The sequence below is a fragment of the Mobula birostris genome, chromosome 25, assembly GCF_030028105.1.
Source record: "Mobula birostris isolate sMobBir1 chromosome 25, sMobBir1.hap1, whole genome shotgun sequence".
Taxonomy (NCBI): Eukaryota; Metazoa; Chordata; class Chondrichthyes; order Myliobatiformes; family Myliobatidae; genus Mobula; species Mobula birostris.
In genome coordinates, this window is record NC_092394.1 from 20,400,304 (window position 1) to 20,422,572 (window position 22,269).

Genomic DNA, 22,269 nt, shown 5'->3' on the forward strand with positions numbered 1-22,269 from the left:
TCACTCAGAGCTGCATGCATGTAAAACTGATCATGTGACCATGCACCAGTTCAAGATGTTTTTAAGTGATCTCATTGTCCATTGTTGGTAGCAATCCATTAGCTCTGAGTGTTAGCAGTCTCTGGCTGTCGTTAGGGACGTAGATGGCTTATTATTCCCAGGTGATGAAGGTAGTTTGTCTCGTCTAGCTGTAGATGCCAGAGCAGGATCACGTTTTACCACTGATTTGACCCCCTACTTCAAAATTTGTGTCCACAACAGCCCAGCCCTTCCTGTGTTCATTCACTCCTGAGCTGAGAGTTTCCATGTTGAAATCCCAGCATAGAGACTCAAGAACCAGACTGTGATGTTCCACAGCAGGGAGAGGGGGCACCGTACTGTTAAAGATGCCATCATTCGTGTAAAACCAAGATCAAACGCCTGCCTAGCTCTTGAATGGATATAGAAGTTCCTGGGCACCATTTTGGTGGTGTTATCTGGGTGGCAAGTTGGAGATGCGTGCCTCTCTACCGAAGGAAGTGTAAGGCTCTCCTTCCCTCCGCCTGCCTGCAGGTGGCAGGTCACCCTTCGACGAGGTGTAGTACCTGCTTAGCCCCCCACCCCACCCCACCCCCGGGATTAGGGTCACGTGAAACCACCAGAGCAGGTGGTTGGTGGATGGTATATGAGCGGCTGGTGCATATCACAAGTCCTGGTTATGTGATTGCTGATGCCAGGCAGACGATCTCTGAAGAGTATCGATAATGCCTGGGGTCAACTGTCTTGTAAAGAGTCTTCCCAGAAGAAGGCAATGTTAAGCCACTTCTGTGGTAAAATTCACCAAGAACAATCATGGTTATGAGACCTCAACTGCCCACGTCATACGACATGGTATATTATGATGTTATCTGCAAAGGGCTGAACGATATTTATCCTCCAGTGACCATCCCTAAATGATCACTGGGCATTTGTTGAACACAAATTAGTTGCCAGGTGTCGTGTATCTGTGTCTGTACTTCACTGGCTGTTGAGTGTCCTGGGATGTTCTCCATGAGCTGAGGGAGGCTTTAGAATCAGAATCGGGTTGATTATCTCATGTTGGTTGTGAAATCTGTTTTGTGGCTGCAGTACAAGACCTAAAAAAAAATTAGAAGTTACAATAAAAAGAAAGGAAATGGTGCAAAAGAGAAATACTCTGGTAGTGTTCAGAAATCTGGTGGTGGAGGGGAAGAATCTGTTCTGAAAATTAGTGAGGGTCTTCAAGCTCCTGTACATTGTCCCTGATGTTTGTAATGAGAGGAGGGTGGTAAGGGCCCTTAATGATCAATGCCATCTTTTGAGGCATCACCTTTTGAAGATCTTTGAACGTTGCTGGTTAAGGCCATATTTTTAAAAATGCCTTAACTTCTGCAGCAAACTTAGCAAATAAACTCCTTTTTAATGAGTTGTGTATTAATTTTATACTCTTACTTTCACTCCTGCACCAGCATGGTGGGATTGCGTTCCTTTATCATCCTTGTGTGCATCCGCGACTGAAGGAGGGGCTGACCTTGTTGGCCAGGGCTTGCGTGCAGAAACACATCATCACTCCTCACTTCAACCTCAGCCAGGAACGGGTAAGCAACATCTCCTGGCACCGTGAGATACGTAGGCGTTAACGCAGACTTCCTTCCATTTCTATCAATGACCCATTGTTTAAAACATTTTAATATTGCTTTTTTTTCATATTTTTGCATCAATTTTGAACATGGAAGTTATGAGCTAAGTATCCATTTTGCTTTCAGTGAGAACTTTTAGTTGGGTTGGGGTATGGACTTACTCAGCCCTGGATTGTGTGTTTTAAATTCTTATCTTTCTTTAATTGGATGTTTCTGAGCTAGAGCAACTCCTGGTTATAAAGTAGGGGTTCCCAATTTTTTTTTTAATGCCAGGGACCAATACTATTAAACAAGGCGTCTGTGGACCCCAGTCTGGGAACCCCTAGAAATCAGTGATGTGATCACTCGGGTTGAGTATGATCCCCTGAGGGGTTGTTTACTGGTGAGCCCTCGAGTGGCTGTAGAGGCCGATCCAGGAGTCACATTCTGACGCAGTGTGGGCAAGAGTTAAATGGTGGCTGGGTCTTCTAGAGTAATACAGAATGAAAACAGGCCCTTCAGCCCACTTGATCTGTGCCAACCACCGCATCCTTCCTGCTAGTTCCAGTTGCTCATTTTCTGCCCGTAACCCTCCAAGCCTCTCCCCTCCATCCATTTGCCCCTTTAAATGATTCAATTTTTTTTTCCCTGCCTTGACCACTTCCTGTGGTAACTCACTCCAGATATTCACTGCCCTCTGTGTGAAGGAGTTCTCTCTCGGATCTTCTCTTGTAGTTGTTACGTACCCCGTAACTGGGTTGCCTAACCAGCAGAAATGGATCACTCAGTTGGAGTCTGGATTACTAGAACTAAGAAAGTTTTATTAAAGAAACAAGCAACACAGTAATCGAAAGGATAATAAATGCAACAGTTCAGCAATGATAACACACATGTGCACAGAATTAAGATTACAGCATCAATCAAGCTCTATCATTGTCTAGGGGTAAATGACCAATTTCAAAGTGACACAAAGTTCAGTCCAATTTAGTAGTTCAGTTCGCAGTAATCATTGCCATGGCGATGGACAACGTGGGGGGAGAGAGAGAGAGAGAACGGGAATGACTGATCATTCAGACACGGCTTCCACTCACAGACCGGCGATATTGCTCACAAGCAGCTTTCGGGCAGGTCCTTGGTGATGTCACCTGAGGTCACCGACTGTGACCCCTCCTCCAGATGCGGTCGATCCTCTGCAGTGAACCCGGCACCCAAGCGAGGGTGGACACACACCGGGTTCCCGCTGATCGTACCTTTCCACCCTGTGCGTTTAAGGTCCGGTACGTCCCACTGACTCGTGAGAGGCGCACCGCTTCCAGGGTCTCGTTACCTCGGGTGTCGTGTGTGTGTCTGCCTTAGCGAACCTGTCCCTTTTTATCCCCCTGCTGGGGTATCGCCTGTCCATCACTTCAAACAGTTCAGGGTTCAAAGGGGGAGCTGCTCCAGACAGCTCTCTCTCCCGTCCCTTCATTACACATCTCCAGATGCTGCTTCATTGTTCCTTATCTCTCCTTCCCCTGAGGACAGGTGGCAGACCAACTGCTGATCTCACAGGACAGCTAACATCTATGTGTATTCTCGTCACATAGCTAAGTCCGCAACCCCGGGGAATAGACAGAAACTGTCCACCTTGCCCATGAACTCCAGTGAGGTCACCCTTTATCCTCCTGTGTTCCAGATTCAAGATCCAATGAGACCAACCTCTCCCCATAGGAATCGGGTCCTGTAGTTCAGGCCCAGCATCCTCGTAAATCTCCTCTGCACCCTCTCCAGCTTGACGGTGTCTTTTCTGTAAAAGGGGGGCCAAAACTATACTCAATACTCCAAGTGCGGTCTCCCAAACGACCAACATCACGTCCCTTCTCCTCAACTTGATGTCCTGATCGGTGAAGGTCTGCAGGTTTCTTCACCTGCGTTACTCTGACTCTTGTGTTGTCTATTGCACAGCCACTTTCAATGACCTGTGCGCTTGTATTCCCAGGTGTCTTTGTATCACAAGTGCCATCAATACCTGCCTTTCACTTGTAGCATGCATATCGATTTTTCCAGCTTCTGGTAATCTCTTCAATTTTTCTATTTGCTAATCTCGTTACACTCTCATATCTTCTCATCAACCTCCTCTGGTTTCCTTCCTTCCCTTTCTCCTGTGGCCCACTGTCCTCTCCTGTCACATTCCTTCATCTTCAGCCTTTTATCTGTTCCACATATCCCGTCCCATCTTCTTACTTCATTCCCCCTAACTCCCCCACCTACACACCTGCCAGCTTGTCCTTTTTTTAAACAAAACTTTAAAAGTTTACTTACACAAATTACAAACATTCAATATTTACAAGACAGTGAATAAATTCAAATTAAAATATGCTTACTACTGTCCATGAAACAGTCAATTCCCTGGGGGGCCCACTGTACCCATTACGATCGGATGCTCCCTCCCCGAGGGCAGCCGGGCACAAATGCATCCTCAGGAGAGGGGCAGGCAGTTGGTCCTGGCAGAGGCCTGGCCTTTCTACCACCTAGATCCGTGAATGGCCAACTTGGCCAGGCCCAGGAGCAAGCCCACTAGTAGATCCTCCTCATGATCCGCCCCCTTTCAAACTGGGTGCGCGGGGCTGAAGTGCAAACTGAACCTGAGCAGCTGCCCCTTCAGATACTCAAAACGGGCTGTAACCTCTCGCACTCCATATACTTGTGGTACACTGACTCCTGCTGGCAACAGAATGGACGGGTGGACAGGGTGTCAGTGAACCCGTATAAAAACCTGTTGTACGGTACTGCCTGATGCAACACCTCCCGTCCCAGGCCCCAAATGTAGAGGGGAAGGACCCTGCATAAAGAGATTTCCACTGGGGACCTTCCTCCTCTGCCAGCTGGTAAAGCAGACTGCCGGGCCGAGTCTGGTTGGCAGACGAAGGCAAGGAAGTGAAAGGTGTACAGGAGCGGCCTGTGGAAGAAGTGTTTTGGAGCGTCACAGAATGGCACGCATGAGACAGCTTGCGTTATGGGGGACCCTCTCCTGCGTGGTGTCCCGAGGCCTGTGTCGTAGTGGATCGACCCGATGCAAAGACAACAGTACCACAAATACACTAACACACGCAATTCTTTCTCAAACTTTTACTCTTTATTCATAGCATGCTCTGGGGGAAGTTACAAACTTATCTCTCAAAAAGCCAGTCCAGACACTGCCCCCGAACTACACAATTCTCCACAATTTATAACATTGATCATGTAGCAGGAAATCTTACCATTACAAGTTTAGACAATATTAGAATCATTTCAACCACATGCTAAGCTACAATTAGATGTAAAATGATCATTGGTTAGTTAGTTATAATTATTTTAAGCCAAAGCTAGCCCATCAGTTCCTCATGCGGACACCTTCCCCTTTTCTCTAGAATATTCTAACCCTTACACTATCCTTCCCATATTTAGTTATACCTTGAGATACTTCTGCATGATCAGGTAGTTCCTTATTAGGACCTTTGCCTATCTTTAGAGAACAGTGGCTAGTACGTCATCTGTTGCTGGGTAAGGTTTCTTTCTGACTTGTCCCAGCGACAGTATTGTGATCACTCACTAATCATTGTTCTTGGTCTATACCCCTATTTACCTATCCCTCTACTCCATCACCTGGGTCTGATGAGCATGTCCCACCCATCAGCTGGAGCCCCTCCATTTCCACCAACTCCCTTGATGCCCGCTGTGATCTGAATGGGACCAGCCCCCTCGCAGCCAGAGCACCGTCCCCCACTAGAGCACGAGCACCCTGTCTAGATGAGACTAGACCTCATACCCTCAGCTGCTCTTGATAAAACCGAGCCAGTTCCCTCAAGTTGGCGCGGCTGATGCTGTCTGCCCTGCTGCAGGCAGTGTCCCTGGCAGAGAGAGTGCATTGCCAGTGCATGCCACCTTGGAGGGTGGTCACTGTATGGGTATCTCTGCAGGATCCCCTCACTCCTTGTTCTGGCTTCTGGCTCCTTCCTTTCCAGTCCTGATGAAAGATCTCAGGCCAAAATGTTGACTGTTTATTCCCCTCCATAGATGCTGCCCGGCCTGCTGACGTTCCTCCAGTATCTTGTGTGTGTTGTACTTCTAGGTTACCCTGATTTGACGGTCCAAAATGCATCGGCTCAGAATGGTCTGTAGAATTGTGTGATGTCTGGAGTATTGACGTATAAGGGGATGACAACTCTGACACCGGAATTTGCAATTCCTGATTAAAGTTGCCTGCAGCAAATAGGTGGGGAGGAAATGATGTGGCAAATATATACCAAATTTGCACAAGGTGTGCATCTTGAATAAGATGTCTGCCTTTGCGATTTAATGAGCACAGTACCACACCTAATGTGTTATAGAACTAGTAATTCTGACTGAATTAATTAGGCAGCACTCTGAGTTTGTATCTCGCCAGGATCTGCTGGAGAATTTAAAGACGATCTCTTGGGGGGGGAGGGGGGGGAAGAGTAAAAAGTGTTGAAGGGGTGATGTGGTTAGCGTAATGCTTCATGGCGCCAATGGCCTGGGTTCAATTCCCGCTGTTGTCCGTCAGCAGTTTGTGAATCTCCTTGTGACCATGTGGATTTCCTCTGGGTGCTCTGGTTTCCTCCCACACTTCAAAGGTGTATGTGTTAGTGGGTCACGTGTGTAATTGTATGGGTTAGTACGTCACATGATAATAGATGAAACCATTGGATTAGACCTCTTCAAGTAGATTCCTTCTTTATCTCTTTACCTCTTCTACCTGTCCCCTCCCTCTCCTCTCACCTGTCACCTGCCAGCTTGTACTCCATCCCCTTCCCCCACCTTATTCTGGCTTGTGTCGCCTCCCCTTCCAGTTCTGATGAAGGATCTCAGCCTGAAACTTCGACTGTTTATTCCCCTCCATAGAAGTTTGCCGAGTTCCTCCAGCCTTGTGTGTGTGTGTGTTTCAACATCTGCAGAATTTCTTGTTTATAAACCACTGGATTCTTCAAGAACATACTTGGTTCGCTAATATTCTTCTGGAGGGAAATTGGCTCCCATCAGAACTATATGTGAAGCTAGGCCCCACATTGATGCTTTAAAGCAACGTATCAAGGCACTCACTTGTTTATCAGTAAATTCTGGCTTTGCCACTGCCTGTCCGTAAATGATAAATGTTTTTCTAAAAAAATTGTTTTAGTTTATTTAACTCCACTGCTTTTCTTTTACAGCCCTTGGCCTTGGTTGCATGGGGTAGAAGCCTAGAGATGTCAGAGATTAACCTTGCGGAAGCTGTCAGCTGGCTGACAAAGAGTGCAAACCGGGCTTATAACTCCCAGATGAAAGAAGATGGGGTATACAAATTTCTGCTGATCCAGAAAGCAAGGCCGGTGTCAGATAACAATGACGGCATTATCTGTCCTGCAGATCAAGTCAAGGTAAACTGCTAATAGTAAATTAAAATAAATGAAGGAGATGACTACAACTGAGGTTGCTCAATTTGTTGTCTCGGTGATAGACCCTTGTTAATTGTAACAGTGAATTATCTTAGACTGCTTGGTGCTAGGACACATCTAGCCTGAGTATTCCCTTGTGGATGGGTAAAAGCCTATAAATTGTGTGCCAGCTCTTGGCAGTTCCATCAGTTTTATTTCTCTGCAAACCGATTTTCTATCATTTTTCTCCCAGTTCTCCTATTACAGGAGCCAGTTAACCTACCAGTGCATTTTTGGGAGATAGGTGAAAATTGGAGTACTGGGAGGGGAGTGGGGAAGTCCAAGCAATTACAGGTTAAATTTTTTTTTACATGGATATCCTCAAGAGACGGACCCCTAGCATGGCAACATTCACCATGAAGGATCCCACCATCTTGGACATTGTACTGCTCTGGCGGGGGAGCTACAGGAGACAGAGTAATTCAGGAACTGCTTCCAACCCTCTGGCATTAGCTTTCTGACTGGTTCTTTTCTCTGCACTATTTATTTTGTAATGTGTAGTAGTTTTATGTCTTTGCACTGTACTTCTGCAAAACAACACGTCTCGCACCATTTGAATCGGCGCTCATGAACTTGATTCTGAGCATTACCAGGTCAGGGCTGAAGCTGGATTCCTGGAGCCACATGGGATGAGGTGTTGTACTGCTCCTGCTGGCCCTGAATTCAGCCCAGCTTGGGAACTGAGTCTTAGAAGCGAGTGACGGCCAAGCCCCATTGTCAGCTTTCACTTCTCCCAAACGTACAGTTCATTTGGAGTTTTCACCATTCTTTGGCCTGTAAACAAGATGTTTCCTGTGGAAATTAGATTTGTAGATGCTGCTCCCTAACTTGGTGAATCTCTGGAAAGTCATGGTGGTTACTCTCACTATAGTAGCACTTGGCTATGTAGAACAGATCCCAGGTCTGTACTGTATAACCAAGGCAACAATTAGCTACAGATCCTTGTAGAAAATGGGAGGAAAAAGGCTTGCATTACATGTCCACAGAATGACCAGCAGTCCACATTGCCTTGATTAGTAGTAACATCTGTTCATAAAAAGCAGTGTAATAATGGCAACTTGGATAATATTGTCCAATGACGAGCTACGAGTCACCCCACTTTATAGAGCAGGGGAAAGTGTTCAGAATCACCAGTAATGTCACCAGCATAAGTTGTGAAACTTGTTGTTTTGTAGCAGCAGGACATAATAGAAAACTATAGACTACAGATATATTTAAACACTGTACTGTGCAAAAGTCTTGGGCAGGCTAGATTTTTTAATGGTTTCTGATGGTATGGGACTATATCTAGAGAGACAGAAGTAAGTGAGATGGCAAAAGTGCAGAAGAACTGTGGCAAGTTCTCCAATCAGCTGATTTTGATTTTTAATTTTTTTCTGAAAAACAGACTACATGACAATGTACCTAAGAGAAATTTAGATTATGAGAACACTCAGTCCTCTTTTATTGTCATTTAGAAATGCATACATACATTAAGAAATGATACAATGTTTCTCTGCAGTGATATCACAAAAAACAGGATAAACCAAAGACAAACACTGACAGAACCACGTAATTATAACATATAGTTACAACAGTGCAAAGCAATACCATAGCTTGATGAAGAACAAACCATGGGCACGGTAAATAAAGTCTCAAAAGTCCCCGAGTCGATTGATTTCCAAGTCCCCAATAGCAGGTGGCAAAAGGGAGAAACTCCCTGCCATAAACCTCCAGGCACCGTCAACTTGCTGATGCCTTGGAAGCAGCTGACACTGAGTCCATCCGTCCGAAAACTTCGAGCTTCCGACCAGCCTCTCCGATACGGCCTCCTGAGCGCCATCCTCTGCCAAGCGCCTTCGACCTTGCCCCGGCCGCTGAAACAAGCAAAGCCGAGGATTTCGGGGCCCTCTGCTCTGGAAATTCTGGTTACCACACAGTAGCAGCGGCTGCGAAGCGGGCATTACAGAAGTTTTCCAGATGTTCCTCCGTACTCTCACGTCCGTCTCCATCAAATCAGAATTGTGCACGGTCCCCTACGTGACAGGTAACAGACATCACCATCGAAGTGGCCGCGCACGCAGCCATCTTCCCCTCCTCCAAAATTGATGCAGTTTGGGAGTTGATGCAAAGGGTGGTCACACCAAATATTGATTTGATTTAGTTTTTTTTATACTGTTTACTGCTCTTTATAGTAAACTTTCTGATATTTGGAAACTTTTCACTTAGTTATTTTTAAAAGTGTCTTTGCTTTAGATTTTATTTTTACATGTTCCTAAGCCTTCTGCACAGTAAGTAGTGCAAAAAGAGAGCTAAAAAAATCTGAGGCAGTGTGCATGGATGGATTTAAAAGTCTGATGGCAAAGGGGCAGAAGCTGTTGCTGAAACATTGAGCCTGTCTCCAGGCTTCTCTCCCTCCTCCATGATGGTAGCTATGAAAAGAGACCAGCTCCTGGGTGATGGGAATCCTTAATGAAGCATTTTTCATCGAGAAGTCCACTTAGCAATTTTCCATAACGCAAAGCTGTATCATTTGCACGCGGATCAAGAATGGGAATTGGAGGGGGAAAAAAAAAACAAATTCCCTGAGCAAACCTTATTCTGTATCGCAAACATTTGGGTGGTGATTTGTGAACTTTGTAAGGGTTACTCAAATGCCTGTATTTTAAAGTCATTTGAATAAGATCTTTGCATTTTTTCTTGGGTAGAAACTGCAACACTACTTCAGGAAGAGGAATCTTCAATCAACATTATCAAAATGGGATAAAGTTAGAGATCGCATAGTGAGACGTCAGTCTGCCAGGCATGTAATTTTGAGGAGGAGAAGGAAAAGAAGTCCCCAGGAATCTGCTGCAGTCAGTGAAAAGATCAAAGCTAAGACATATGTTGCAACAGTACCAACCAGCCAAGCAGTGGTAACAATTGCCAGGGATTTGGAGAACAACCTGGGGAGAGCTAGTGTAACTCAGAAGACAAAGGGAAGCTATGACATTGGAGGGAGACAGACCAGAATGGGAAATGAGTCCAAATTTGCTATGTCTATGTTAAAAGACTCCAGCCAGACCCATTCACGTGCTTTTCTGAGCAACCATACGGCTGACCTTGTGAAAACGAGTAACCTGGCTGCTAAAGAGCCAGATTCTAAGCACAACCGTTCAGAGTCTTCATCGAAAGCTGATTGGACTCGTGATCAACAAGGAGAAACTGAAAAAGGTGAACGGATTATTGACAAAACCAACCAGCGGCTTGGGACCCCTGCCATGAAGGAACAGGAGATGGGTAAAATAACTGAAACCATATCTGTTGGAGTCAACAATGGGCTCAGTGGGAGTCAAGGTCAAGTGAGTAAGAACGGGACCTCTGTTATTGGAAAAAGTATGAAACCTCTGCAGCTCCTACAGAATACACACATCTCTTCCAAAAATGACAGAGTGAAGGAAAATGGGAATTCTAATAAAAGTGCCACTGGAGAGGCAGTTAGTGAGGGAATACTGCAGAAAGGGGAGATGGGGATAAATGTAACATTGACTATCCACAATGGCACAGCACCTGCGGAGTCTGGAAGCATTAAATGCAAATGTGATGGCGTGCTGCCAAATGGCCAGGTTGACTCCAGAGGTGCAGATTCAAATGACTTGAAGGCAGCTGCTGAAGACAAGGTGAAATACGTGCCCACGCCGCGGACAGAGGAGGCGGCCTGGGCAGCTGCGGCCCTCACTTTCCTCTTTGTGTTCCTTACACTGGGAGTCTTGTACACGGGGCTGTACAAAAAGTTCGTGAAGAGCAACAGCCTATATTGGGCACCGGTTCCGGCCGTCGAGGGGAAGGAAAATGTAGCAGGTGAATCTCTTTAATAGCTGCGAATGGTGAATTCGGAATGGGAGAGCAATTAAAAAAGCCAACTCCTGGAGATAAGTTGATTTGCAGCTTTTCCCATGGTGGTGGTGTATGTGTATTTTGAATCATTGTCAGCTAGTGGTTGTCAGAGGGCACAGTAGATTGAACTGCTGCTACAATGAAGACTTCAGTCCCGATTATGTCTGTGTGGAGTTTGTACAATAGCCAGCCTTCAGTGCTGTCAGTCTTAATTCTGTTACCCTTCCTCACAGCCCATGCTAGCCAATGTACAGAGTCTGCCAAGCTTTCAACCTAGGACTCTCCTTGGAAATGCTGTCCCTATTGTTTTTCCATCCTTGGAAACCCTTGCCATTTTCCAGACTTTTGTCTCTACTGCTTCCACTACGATTGATGTTGCCCTCATTGACATCTCCATTTCCTGCAGTTCTGCCCTCACCCCTTTTTCAGTTGCTCTTGTCCTTCCCTACCACACCATGAGCCTCTGTATCCAGCACATTATTAGCTGTAACTTCTGCCTTCCACTGAACACATCATTCCCTCTCCCTAACCTCTGCTTTCCAGGGGGGGTTGCCCTCCACTCAGCTCCCTTATCCTTCTCCACTGATCTTTCTCCTGGTGCTTACCCTTGCAAGCAGCAAAAGTGCTACACCTGCCCACTTACCTCCTCCCTCGCCACAACCAGTCCTTCCAGGTGAGGTAACACTTCACCTGCGAGTCTGTTGGGGTTATCTACAGTATCCTGTGCTCGTGGTACAGCCTCCTCAACATTGGTGAGGCCCAACAGAGATTACGGAGACCCCCTTCATTAAACACCTTGCTTCCTCCTCCCAAAAAAAAGTGGGATTTCCCAGTGACCACTCATTTCAATTTGACTTCTATTCTCATTCTGACACATTGGTCCATGATCTAAACTACTGCCATGATGAAGCCACTCTCGGGTTTGAGAAGCAACACCTCAGATCCCAGCTGAGCAGTCTCCATGATGACTTGAACGGCAATTTCTCTAACTTCTGGTAATTTTTCGCTCCTTTTTCCTATTCCCTATTCTGGCTTTCCCCTTAACCCTTCTCACCTGCCAGTCATCTCCCTCTGGTACCCCTCTTGCTCCCCTTTCTCCCACGGTCTACTGTGCTCTGGTAGGTTCCTTCTTTTTCAGCCCTTTACCTCTTCCACCTATCACCCCCCAGCTTCTTACTTCATACCTATCACCCCCCAGCTTCTTACTTCATACCTCCCTCTCGCCCACCTTCTCTCACACCTGGTTTCACCTATCAGCTTGTGTTCTTTCCTCTTTTCTGCCTTATTCCTGGTTTTTCACTCCTTCCTTTCCAGTCCTGATGAGGGGTCTTGGCCCGAAAATGTCGTCTGGTGCCTGACCTGCTGAGTTCCTCCACCATTTTGTGTGTGACTCTGGCTGTCCAGCATCTTCAAAATCTGTTGTGTTTGTGTCTCTAACTTTGCAAATCATGGAATCTTAAATGAATGAGATACAAAGGTCCAACTACTTGTTGGGGAAAACTGTAGGCTGTACCTTGTATCCTCAAACCCAACATCTTTTCCAGGTTAAACTGGATTTTCACATTGGGGCAAGCATCTTATCCAGCTCAGCCAAATCCCAGGCCCCTTTTCAGAAGGCGCTTGATAAGGTGCCACACGTGAGGCTGCTTTACAAGATAAAATACTATGGCATTACAGGAACAGTACTGGCATGGACAGTGGAATGGCTGACAGTGAGTGGGAATAAAAGAGGCCTTTTCTGGTTGGCTGCCGGTGATTTGTGGTGTTCCTCAAGGGTCAGTACTGGGACCGCTGCTTTTCACCTTGTTCATCAGTGATCTAGATATTGGAATAGATGGCTCTCTGGAAAGTTTACGGATGATACGAAGATGTGTTGGGCGGACGGTAGTGCTGAGGAAACAATGTGATTGCAGCAGGACTCGGACAAATTGGAAGAATGGGCAAAAACAAAGTGGCAGATGGAATACAGTGTTGGGAAATGTATGATAATGCATTTGGGTAAAAGGAACAATAATGGGGACTATTATCTAAATGGGGAGAAGGTTCAAATGCCAGACTGCCCAGTACCTATCTATACAAGTCTCATTTACCAGCAGTTGGTCCATGCTGTCTAACCCATTCAAGACTATGGTTGTTCAAATGCTCATCTAGTCACTTAAATATTGTGGGATTACTCACAGTGTTTTCCAAATTCTATCAGTCCCCAGGGTGGAATTTCCACAGAAGTTCCTCTAAACTGTTCTCAGAGGAAAACCCAGCCTATCCAGTCTTCGCATAAATAAAATGCTCTGCCCCATGGTGAATCTCTGAAATCTCTCCAGCGCCATCAAGTTCCGTTTATACTGCAGCAACCACAACTGTACCTCCAGCTGCAGTATAACCAATGTTGTATAAAGTTGTCCATTACCTCCTTGCTTTGATATTCAAAGCAGGTATCCCTGTATGCTGCCTTAACCACTTCAGCTACCTTTGCTGCCCCCTCCAGGGTGCATTGGGCTTGTAAAGCCAAGTTCCCTCTATTTCTATTTCCTCAGACCCAGGTAATTCATTGTGAAAGACCTTTGCTTTATTATTCTTCCTAAGTGCATGACCTCATAATTATCAGGATTAATTTCCACCTTCAGTTACTAATTAAATGTCATTCTTTAGCTGACACCATTCCTTTTGCTGTCTTTCTATTCATACCACCTATGAAAGTAAGAGACTGCTCATACTGGAATCTGGAACCAAAGAACAAAACTGGAACAATGTGGCTGGTCAACTAGGTTTGCACCTCCTTGGCTGCATGAATGCTGCTTGACCGCCCCTGGAGATCTTCCAGTTTTTTTTTCATACCTCATGCAAGCAGATATAACAGTGTTCAGCTACAAATCCCTGTAGCGCACCATAGGTTTCTTAATCATAAAAACACTCTTCCCACCCCTTCCTCCTCCCTTCCCAACACCGCTGTCTGCCTTCTATCACCAAACCAACTTTGGATCTAGTTTGCTAACATTCTGGATTTCTTGGGCTCTTAACTTCTGGTAAGGCTCCACCTGGTAGCCTAGTTTAAGCTGTTCCAGATGCTAATGGATGCAGTACTGCCCTCATCAGCACAGTTTGTCTGAAAAATCCAAACAAATTGATTAGACAACATCTCCCACAACAGAAGTGTTTATGACCTATTGGTTAATCTCCACCGTTCCAGATGCAGGTTAGTCAGTCCCTTGGAATCTTTTCCCCCAAAAACCTGCTAGCCTGTAATTACTTGTCTTCTCCTTGCTGCTGCTCTGAGTCCGTACTACAGCATTATACTACATGACAGCTCTTGAGTAAAGGTATCACATTTACTGCCCTCTAGCCATCCGGCATCTCACCTGTGGCGTGAGCAGGTTTAAAAATCACAGTTGGAGCACCAGGAATCTCCTCCCTTTCCTTCCATTGCTGCTTGGGATACATCTCATTAGGTTCTGGAACTTTCCCCTTTAGGGGCCTGCTAACACATCAAATACCTTCGTTTTGAACTTCTTAGAATTTTACCATCTCCTCTCTGAATTGAGAATCAGAATCAGGTTTATTATCACCAGCATGGGACTTGAAATTTGTTAACTTAGCAGCAGCAGTTCAATGCAATACATAATCTAGCAGAGAGAGAAAAAAATAAAACAATAATAAACAAGTAAATCAATTATGTATATTGAATAGATTTTTTAAAAAGCATGCATAAACAGAAATACTGTATATTTAAAAAAACAAAGTGAGGTAGGGTCCAAAGGTTCAATGTCCATTTAGGAATGGGGTGGCAGAGGGGAGGAAGCTGTTCCTGAATCGCTGAGTGTGTGCCTTCAGGCCTCTGTACCTCCTACCTGATGGTAACAGTGAGAAAAGGGCATGCCCTGGGTGCTGGAGGTCCTTAGTAATGGACGCTGCCTTTCTGAGACACCGCTCCCTAAAGCTTTCCTGAGTGCTTTGTAGGCTAGTGTCCAAGACTGAGCTGACTAGATGTACAACCTTCTGCAGCTTCTTTCGGTCCTGTGCAGTAGCCCCTCTATACCAGACAGTAATGCAGCCTGTCAGAATGCTCTCCATGGTACAACTATAGAAGTTTTTGAGTGTATTTGTTGGCATAGAAATATAGAAAACCTTCAGCACAATACAGGCCCTTCGGCCCACAAAGCTGTGCCGAACATGTCCTTACCTTAGAACTACCTGGGCTTACCCATGGCCCTCTATTTTTCTAAGCTCCATGTAACTATCCAGGAGTCCCTTAAAAGACCCTATCGTATCTGCCTCCACCACTGCCGCCGGCAGCCCATTCCACGCACTCACCACTCTCTGCGTAAACAAAAACTTACCTGACATCTCCTCTGTACCTACTTCCAAGCCAAATCTCTTCAACCTCCTAATAAAGTACATATACCGCTGTCTTGCCTTCTTTATAACTACATCGATATGTTCGGACCAGGTCTTGACACTCAGGAACTTGAAGCTGCTCACTCTCTCCACTTCTGATCCCTCTGAGTATTGGTATGTGTTCCTTTGTCTTACCCTTCCTGAAGTCCACAATCAGCTCGTTCATTTTACTGACATTGAGTGCCGGGTTGTTGTTGTGGCACCATTCCACTAGTTGGCATATCTCACTCCTGTACACCCTGTCATCACCACCTGAGATTTGACCAACAATGGTTATATCGTCAGCGAACTTACAGATGTAGTTGAACTATGCCAAGCCTGACAGTCATGTGTATACAGAGAGTAGAACAGTGGGCTAAGCACACACCCCTGTGGTGCGCCAGTGTTGATCGTCAGCAAGGAGGATATTATTAATCTACAAGGTTATCTTCGTTAATGAGTACAGATGAGAAACCTGACCTGTGTCCTCTGGCTTCACACAGATTGCCACTTTGGTCCCGAAAGAGCCCTACTCTGTTTGGTCGTAAACATAAGATTCTGCAAATGCTGGAAATATGAGTAACACACACAAAACATGGAGGAGTTGAGCAGATCGGACAGCATCTGTGGAGGAGAATAAACAGTCAGTGTTTTGAGACATACCCTGTTGAAGACTTGGCTTGATATGTCAACTGTGTATTCCCCTCTTTAGATGCAGCCTGACTTGCTGAGTTCTCCCAGCATTTTGTGTGTGTTACTCTCTCTTATCGATCTCTCAGAATCAGGTTTATTCACTGGCATGTGACGTGAAATTTGTTAGCAGTACATAATCCAGCAGAGAGAAAAAATAATAAATATACAAGCAAATCAATTACATATATTGAATAGGTTATTTAAAAAATGTGCAAAAACAGAAATACGGTGTATTTAAAAAAAGTGAGGTAGTGTCCAAAGCTTCAAAGTCCATACAGGAATTGGATGGCAGAGGGGAAGAAGCTGTTCCTGAATCGCTGAGTGTGTGCCTTCAGGCTTCTGTACCTCCTACTTTATGGTAACAGTGAGAAACGGGCATGTCCTAGGTGCTGGAGGTCTTTAATAATAAACGCTGCCTTTCTGAGACACCGCTCCCTAAAGAAACACAATGAAAAAGGATCTGGTGCTTTCCCAGCATATATAACAAACTCTTCTTAGGCTTCCAGCCAGGTTCAGGTATCAATATAACCAATGTTTAGGGTGACCTTTGTCTTTACTAAGATTCTTTTTGTCTAGTTTTATTTCAATGATGGTGTATATTGGCCAGATGGGATGCATGGCAGAAACACATATCAAGGAGTACAGAAGGTGTATCCGTTTGGGTTACCAGAGAAATCAGTGGTAGCAGAACACTGCATTCGCACTGGCCATAGGATTGACTTCAATGGCACAAAACTACTGTGCTGCACTAGTGGCTTTTGGGACCATCTGGTAAAGGAAGCCATTGAAATAAAACGAGAGGAAAAGAATTTTAACAAAGGTGAAGGTCTTGGAATTCGATTGAAAACAAGATCGGATAGTGGAAACCTGATTGGATGAGGACTAACCAATCAGGAGGGACCGACTACACAGGTTTAAATACCACTAGGCTAGACATGTCCCTAATGAAGACCGCAAAGTTTGTCATCAAAATGTCAGTTATAATCAATAACTGTACCTGGCTGGAAGCCTGAGAAGAGTTTATGGAAGATATCAAAGCATTTTGTTTATAATGTTGCTGGAATTTTGCCCAAATTTCTTTTTCTAAGCATCCTCTTCACTTCCCCTTTTTCAGTTCTCAGTACCTGCTATAAGCTTCTCATTTTCCTTTGTTCTGGCCCTGATTGTGTTGCTTGGATTTGCTGTCCAGGCGTTACACCATCCATTTGTTTGTTATGGGCCGTGTCATATGACGTGGGTGATCATGGTCTTTCCATGGCCATCATGTTGTTCTTGGCAAATTTTTCTACAGAAGTGGTTTGCTATTGCCTTCTTCTGGGCATCATCTCCAGTATGACACCATTTTTCAAATAAAGATATTTATTTTTTCAAACAACTAATTTTGGCATAAAGCAACCACTAAGGAAGAAACCAAATACAACAGAGAAAAGGGCAAATGGTGAATGTGTAAATTGCAGACTGCTTGAATCAAATAATCCAAAAACCCATTATTGATCAGAAATGCTCACTGTTTCTCCTTAAAGGCTGCACAATCTCTTGGTTTTGCCCGGATGAGCACTGGGAAGAAACGGAATTGCAGATAAATAATCAGACGTCTTGCAGACAGTATTTCTGAGATTGTCGGGATCTAATTGATTAAAAAGCACTCGAACTAAACTACAAAATACTTAAATTGATGTGAATCCTTGAGCTGGTTAGCGCGGTGAGCAAAGCAGGAAGCGGCAAACCGTAATTTAGAGTCAGAAAGATATGCCTTTCTCGGCCTCACAGCTGATGTGTCTGTCTCAAGTTTGCATCTTCTCCCTCTGATTATGTTGGTTTCTTGTGGCATCCCAAGGATGTGCAGGGTTGGGTAGGGAATAGAAGCAATCGAGTCTGGTCTGCTATTCAAGAAGATCATGGCTGATCTGGCCATAGACTCGGCTCCAACGATCCACCTTTTGCTCATAACCCTTAATTCCCTTGCTATTTCAAAAATCTTATCTAACTGTGTCTTAAATGTATTTAATATATATTGTGGGCATAGAATTCCAGATTCACTACTCTCTGGGAAAAGCAGTTTCTCTACATCTCCATCCTAAATTTACTCTCTCCTCTTCCCAGCTTTGGGCCCTGGTTCTAGTCTCATTTACTAGTAGAAATGAATTTCCTGCCTGTCTTATCCATCACTTTCATAATTTTATGTTTCTATGAAATCACCTGTGATTATTCTGAATGCCAGCCACTATAGGCCCAGTCAACTCTTTCATCATAAGCTAACCTCATCACCAGAATCAATCTGGTGCACCGCATCCAAAGACAGTATACCTTTTCTCACGCAGGAGACCAGAACTGCACAGTGTTCCACATACATTTGCAGAATAACCTCCCTGCTCTTAAATTCAATCCCTTTGGCAATGAAGGGCACCATTCCAACATTGCACCTGCAAACCAGTCTTTTGCAATTCATGCACAAGCACTCCCAAACTCATCTGCAGAGCAGCATGCTGTAATCATTCTCCATTTAAATAGTGATCTGATCTTCTGTTTGATCCTCGGCAAGTTAATTGGCCTTGTAAACTTTTTCTTGTGTAGGCTGGGTGACAGAATCTATGAAAGTTGATGAAACATGGGGAGAAAAGGTTGAAGAAAAAAAATAGGAATGGGATTGGTTTCTGCTTGTTCTGGTGGGCTGAATTAGTCTCTTTCTGTGTTGTAAGGAAACACTTAAATGACAAGATCCTGTTGTGAATGTAGCAAGTCAGGATGTACAACCTGTAGATTTTATCTTTGACTACTGATTTTCCTTTTCAAACATCATCACATATGCATAGTTTCTATTATTTTATAGTACCCAAGCAATACATCAATATCAATATATAATCACTTGGTGTGTTGATATTAATGTAGACCAGAATTCTAGTTGCCTTGAGCTGTTTTTAGTCCAGTTAAATATCCAGCCAGATTTTGTTTGTCCTTTGCCAATTTTAGCCTTTCTGTTGAATTTCAAAATTCTATCCCTTTCCTCCCTTCTCACCTCCACCCAATAATATTTCACATATAGTTGCAAATGAACTGCATCTGCCAGGTTCTTTACACCTACATTGACCTGCACCTGATGCCTTGTTGGCATAATATCCAATACAAGTCTGAGGTATTGCACTGATTTTGTTTTTGCCAAATAATATGAAATTACTAAAGTCCGTCTTTAATCAAAATGCTATTTCTTCATTCTTACTGCAGCAAGATTTGTTAAAGTGCTTTTTGAAAAATACGCATCACATCACCTTCTTTAAGAGTGAAACTAGTTGGTCATAACCTGAATTCAGTGAGTGCACAATACAGAATTAAAGATTTCAATATTTTGCATACACAAAAGTTAAACTATTATATCCTCTAGATATCATAAAGAGAAGAATCACCAGGCTCGGCAAGAAGAGGAAAAAAAGGCCTTTACACAAGAAGAAATCCGTTGCACCTTATGATGTCTTGCCAAGTGACAACAGTGACTGACTGTAACAAAGATGATGATTAGGCCTGGCATTCCGTTCCATGAAGTGACATAATTGCTCGGACAATGCTGTCACAAAGTAACCGTGAACAACAGCAGAGAGGTGGAACCATTTTTGGGAAAACAAAATCGACAATCCTGGTGTGGACGGGAAGTGCAGAAGGCAGACATTAGAGACATCGAAATTATCTTGTGTTTGATACTTGGTTCAATTTAAATCATGCTTACTGTCAGGTTTATTTTGATGCACTCTACAATTGAGCTTTCATTTGTGCTTTTAGGACTGGAGAGAAATCTGAACTTCATAATTTCTATATGTAGATTTTACAAGTTCTGAAATTTTTAATGGAGATATACACCAAAGTTCGATGTGGTATACATCAAATTGCACTGTCAGGGTAATTTTGCAGTTTATTCCCTTGCATGGTTTAAATTATCCATAGTTGAGTTTTTAAAACATGAACATTTAGTGACATCATATGTGGCATTAAAATAGAGCTGTCATTTATTTGGTCTTTCTATGGGATCAGATGGGATAAGGTGTATAAATTGGTTTCTTTGCTGCAGACACAGTCATATCAGCAGGTTATTGCAGAATCAACTCTTGCTCAGCAAATGACAATCACCAGGATAAGGTTCCTCAGTTTAAATAATTCATTAGTAACACCTTTAGTTAGGAAAGCTATATAAAAGCAATCATTGATATTTATTATTTTTGTGAACTAGGGTTAGGCTTCAGGATTAAGTCAAACACACCAGCATTCTTATCCAGGCTTTCAGATGAAAGTGAATCTCCCAGATCCTTAATTTGTAGGTACAATTCTAACAGAAATTAAATCCTCTTTGCCTAAATTGCTACAAGTAACATAAGACTGTTGATCAAGAATTAATGATTTACATTGGTGATCAATTTCCCCTTATATCTGGGTATAATAAAGAAATCAGTTCAAAATCTTAATCTGATGTCAGATCCTCCCAAACATTTTCTGTTGGTTATCTTCAAGATAAAATGATTGAAAAAACTTGTAGGGTGCATGCAAGGATCAATGTCCCTACCATGTACAAGTGGTGCCTTCTAGTTAATGAGGATTACTCTGGCTGCAAACTAGGTTCTAGGCTGAAATAGTTTTGAGTCTGTAAGTAAAACATATGTGAAATAAAAGCTGCAATGTAGCAGGAGAAATTTCACTGCAGGGCCGTAGAATAAGATACAGACTAAAAGGGTAAAACATTTAATACAAAACACTTGTTATAATTCAAATGTAGTTAATAAAAATTGAAAATAGTGCTTCAGAACAAATTTAAATGATCAAATTTGCTTCAGCGTTGATCCAGTTTTGTCGGCACCCAACTTAGCTACCAGGTTTGAATGGTGGGTGGAGGCTTGAAACAAATTCTGCAGCAGTGAACTAAATAGGGAGGCAGAGGATGGGCAGAGAATGTGATTCTTCACTCAGATCTGTCTCGATATGGGCTTTATCACTAGGGAATTGTTAATGTTGAATGGGAAATAATTGCTAAATGGGAATAATAATTTGTAAAACTTGTGTAATTTCACATCAGAACTGATGCTGTTCTTAGTGAACAATGTGAATTTTTCATGGGGAAAATATTTGAATGTTTATGATAACTGATTTTGTATGTTCCTAAAAATTAAAATTTCTTGACTTATTTTCTTTCAAGTTGACAGATGCTAATTTTCTAAAATATACTCACACACTGATATACGTCTGTAGTATTACATTACTTGCTCAGTCTGTATTTTAAAATTTCCTTAGTTTTGCTGAATGGCTAAAGGAGTGGTGAAGAAATTTTCTGCTGGGGAGATTAGAAGAGGGAGCAGGTAGAACTGGATAGAAATGCTTATAAAGATAGCCCCATTGTGGGTGGATATTGATGGGATTGAGGAAACAGGAAATTGCAGAACGTGTAACCCAACAACCGACTGGAAATTGTTACTACTTATAGATTCAAGCAGAGTACTTATTGGGCAAAGTTGCCAAAGAACAACAAAGCACAGAACAGTCCTGCACAAGTTTAGACCCTTCATTCCCCAGCTAGTAATTACATTTTGCCCACACAATGTCCCTATCCCTCCATTCTCTGCAATATTCATGTGCTTAAGAGCCTCTTAAATACCACTATTGTATTTGCCTCCACTACCACTTGGCAGTGCAGACCCACCATGAAAACCTGCCCTGAACATTTGCCCCTCTCATCTTAAATGTGTGCCCCCTAGTATGAAACATTTCAACTCTGCTTCGCATAATCTTATGAACTTCTATCAGATTTCCTTCAGCCTCCATCACTCCAGAGAAAAGAACCCACGTTTGTCCAACCTCTCCTTCTGCTTGCTCATCCAGGCAGTGTCCTGGTAAACCTCTTCTGCAGAATCTCCAAAAGCCCCCCACATTCTTCCCTTAATGGGGCAACCAGAACTGATGCAATACTTCAGATGCAGCTTATCAATGTTTTACAAAGCTACACCATCCTGACTCTTGAACCCAGTGCTACAGCTTAAAAAGGCAAGTTTGCCATATTGTATGCCTTTTTATCAAGCCTATCAATTTGTGTCACTTCTAAGGAGCTATGGACTTGGACCCCTTGATCCCTCTGTGTATCAATACTGTTAAGGGTCTTGCCATTAATAATGTACTGTCCCTTATGCAGGAAGGCTGGTGCTGGATCCCAAGAGAGGAATGTATATGTAATGCCTTTAGGATGACTTTTTAGACCAGTTTGTAGTTGAGTCCATGAGGAGAACAGCAATTCTAGATTGGGAGATATGTAATGA

At 43.6% G+C, this 22,269-nt stretch overlaps 1 protein-coding gene across 2 annotated transcripts in view; it reads left to right on the forward strand.

Moving 5' to 3' along the window:
- The window catches only part of tp53i13 (tumor protein p53 inducible protein 13), a 33,777-nt gene extending 12,640 nt beyond the window's left edge, over positions 1-21,137 (forward strand). For both annotated transcript variants that reach the window (XM_072243268.1, XM_072243267.1), the window contains exons 6-9: positions 1,467-1,595; positions 6,803-7,009; positions 9,754-10,885; positions 19,365-21,137. In XM_072243268.1, the coding sequence (XP_072099369.1) occupies positions 1,467-1,595; positions 6,803-7,009; positions 9,754-10,885; positions 19,365-19,477 (1,581 nt within the window). In that variant the 3' untranslated portion in view covers positions 19,478-21,137. The remainder of the gene's footprint in view (positions 1-1,466; positions 1,596-6,802; positions 7,010-9,753; positions 10,886-19,364) is intronic.
- Positions 21,138-22,269: the final 1,132 nt, after the last annotated feature.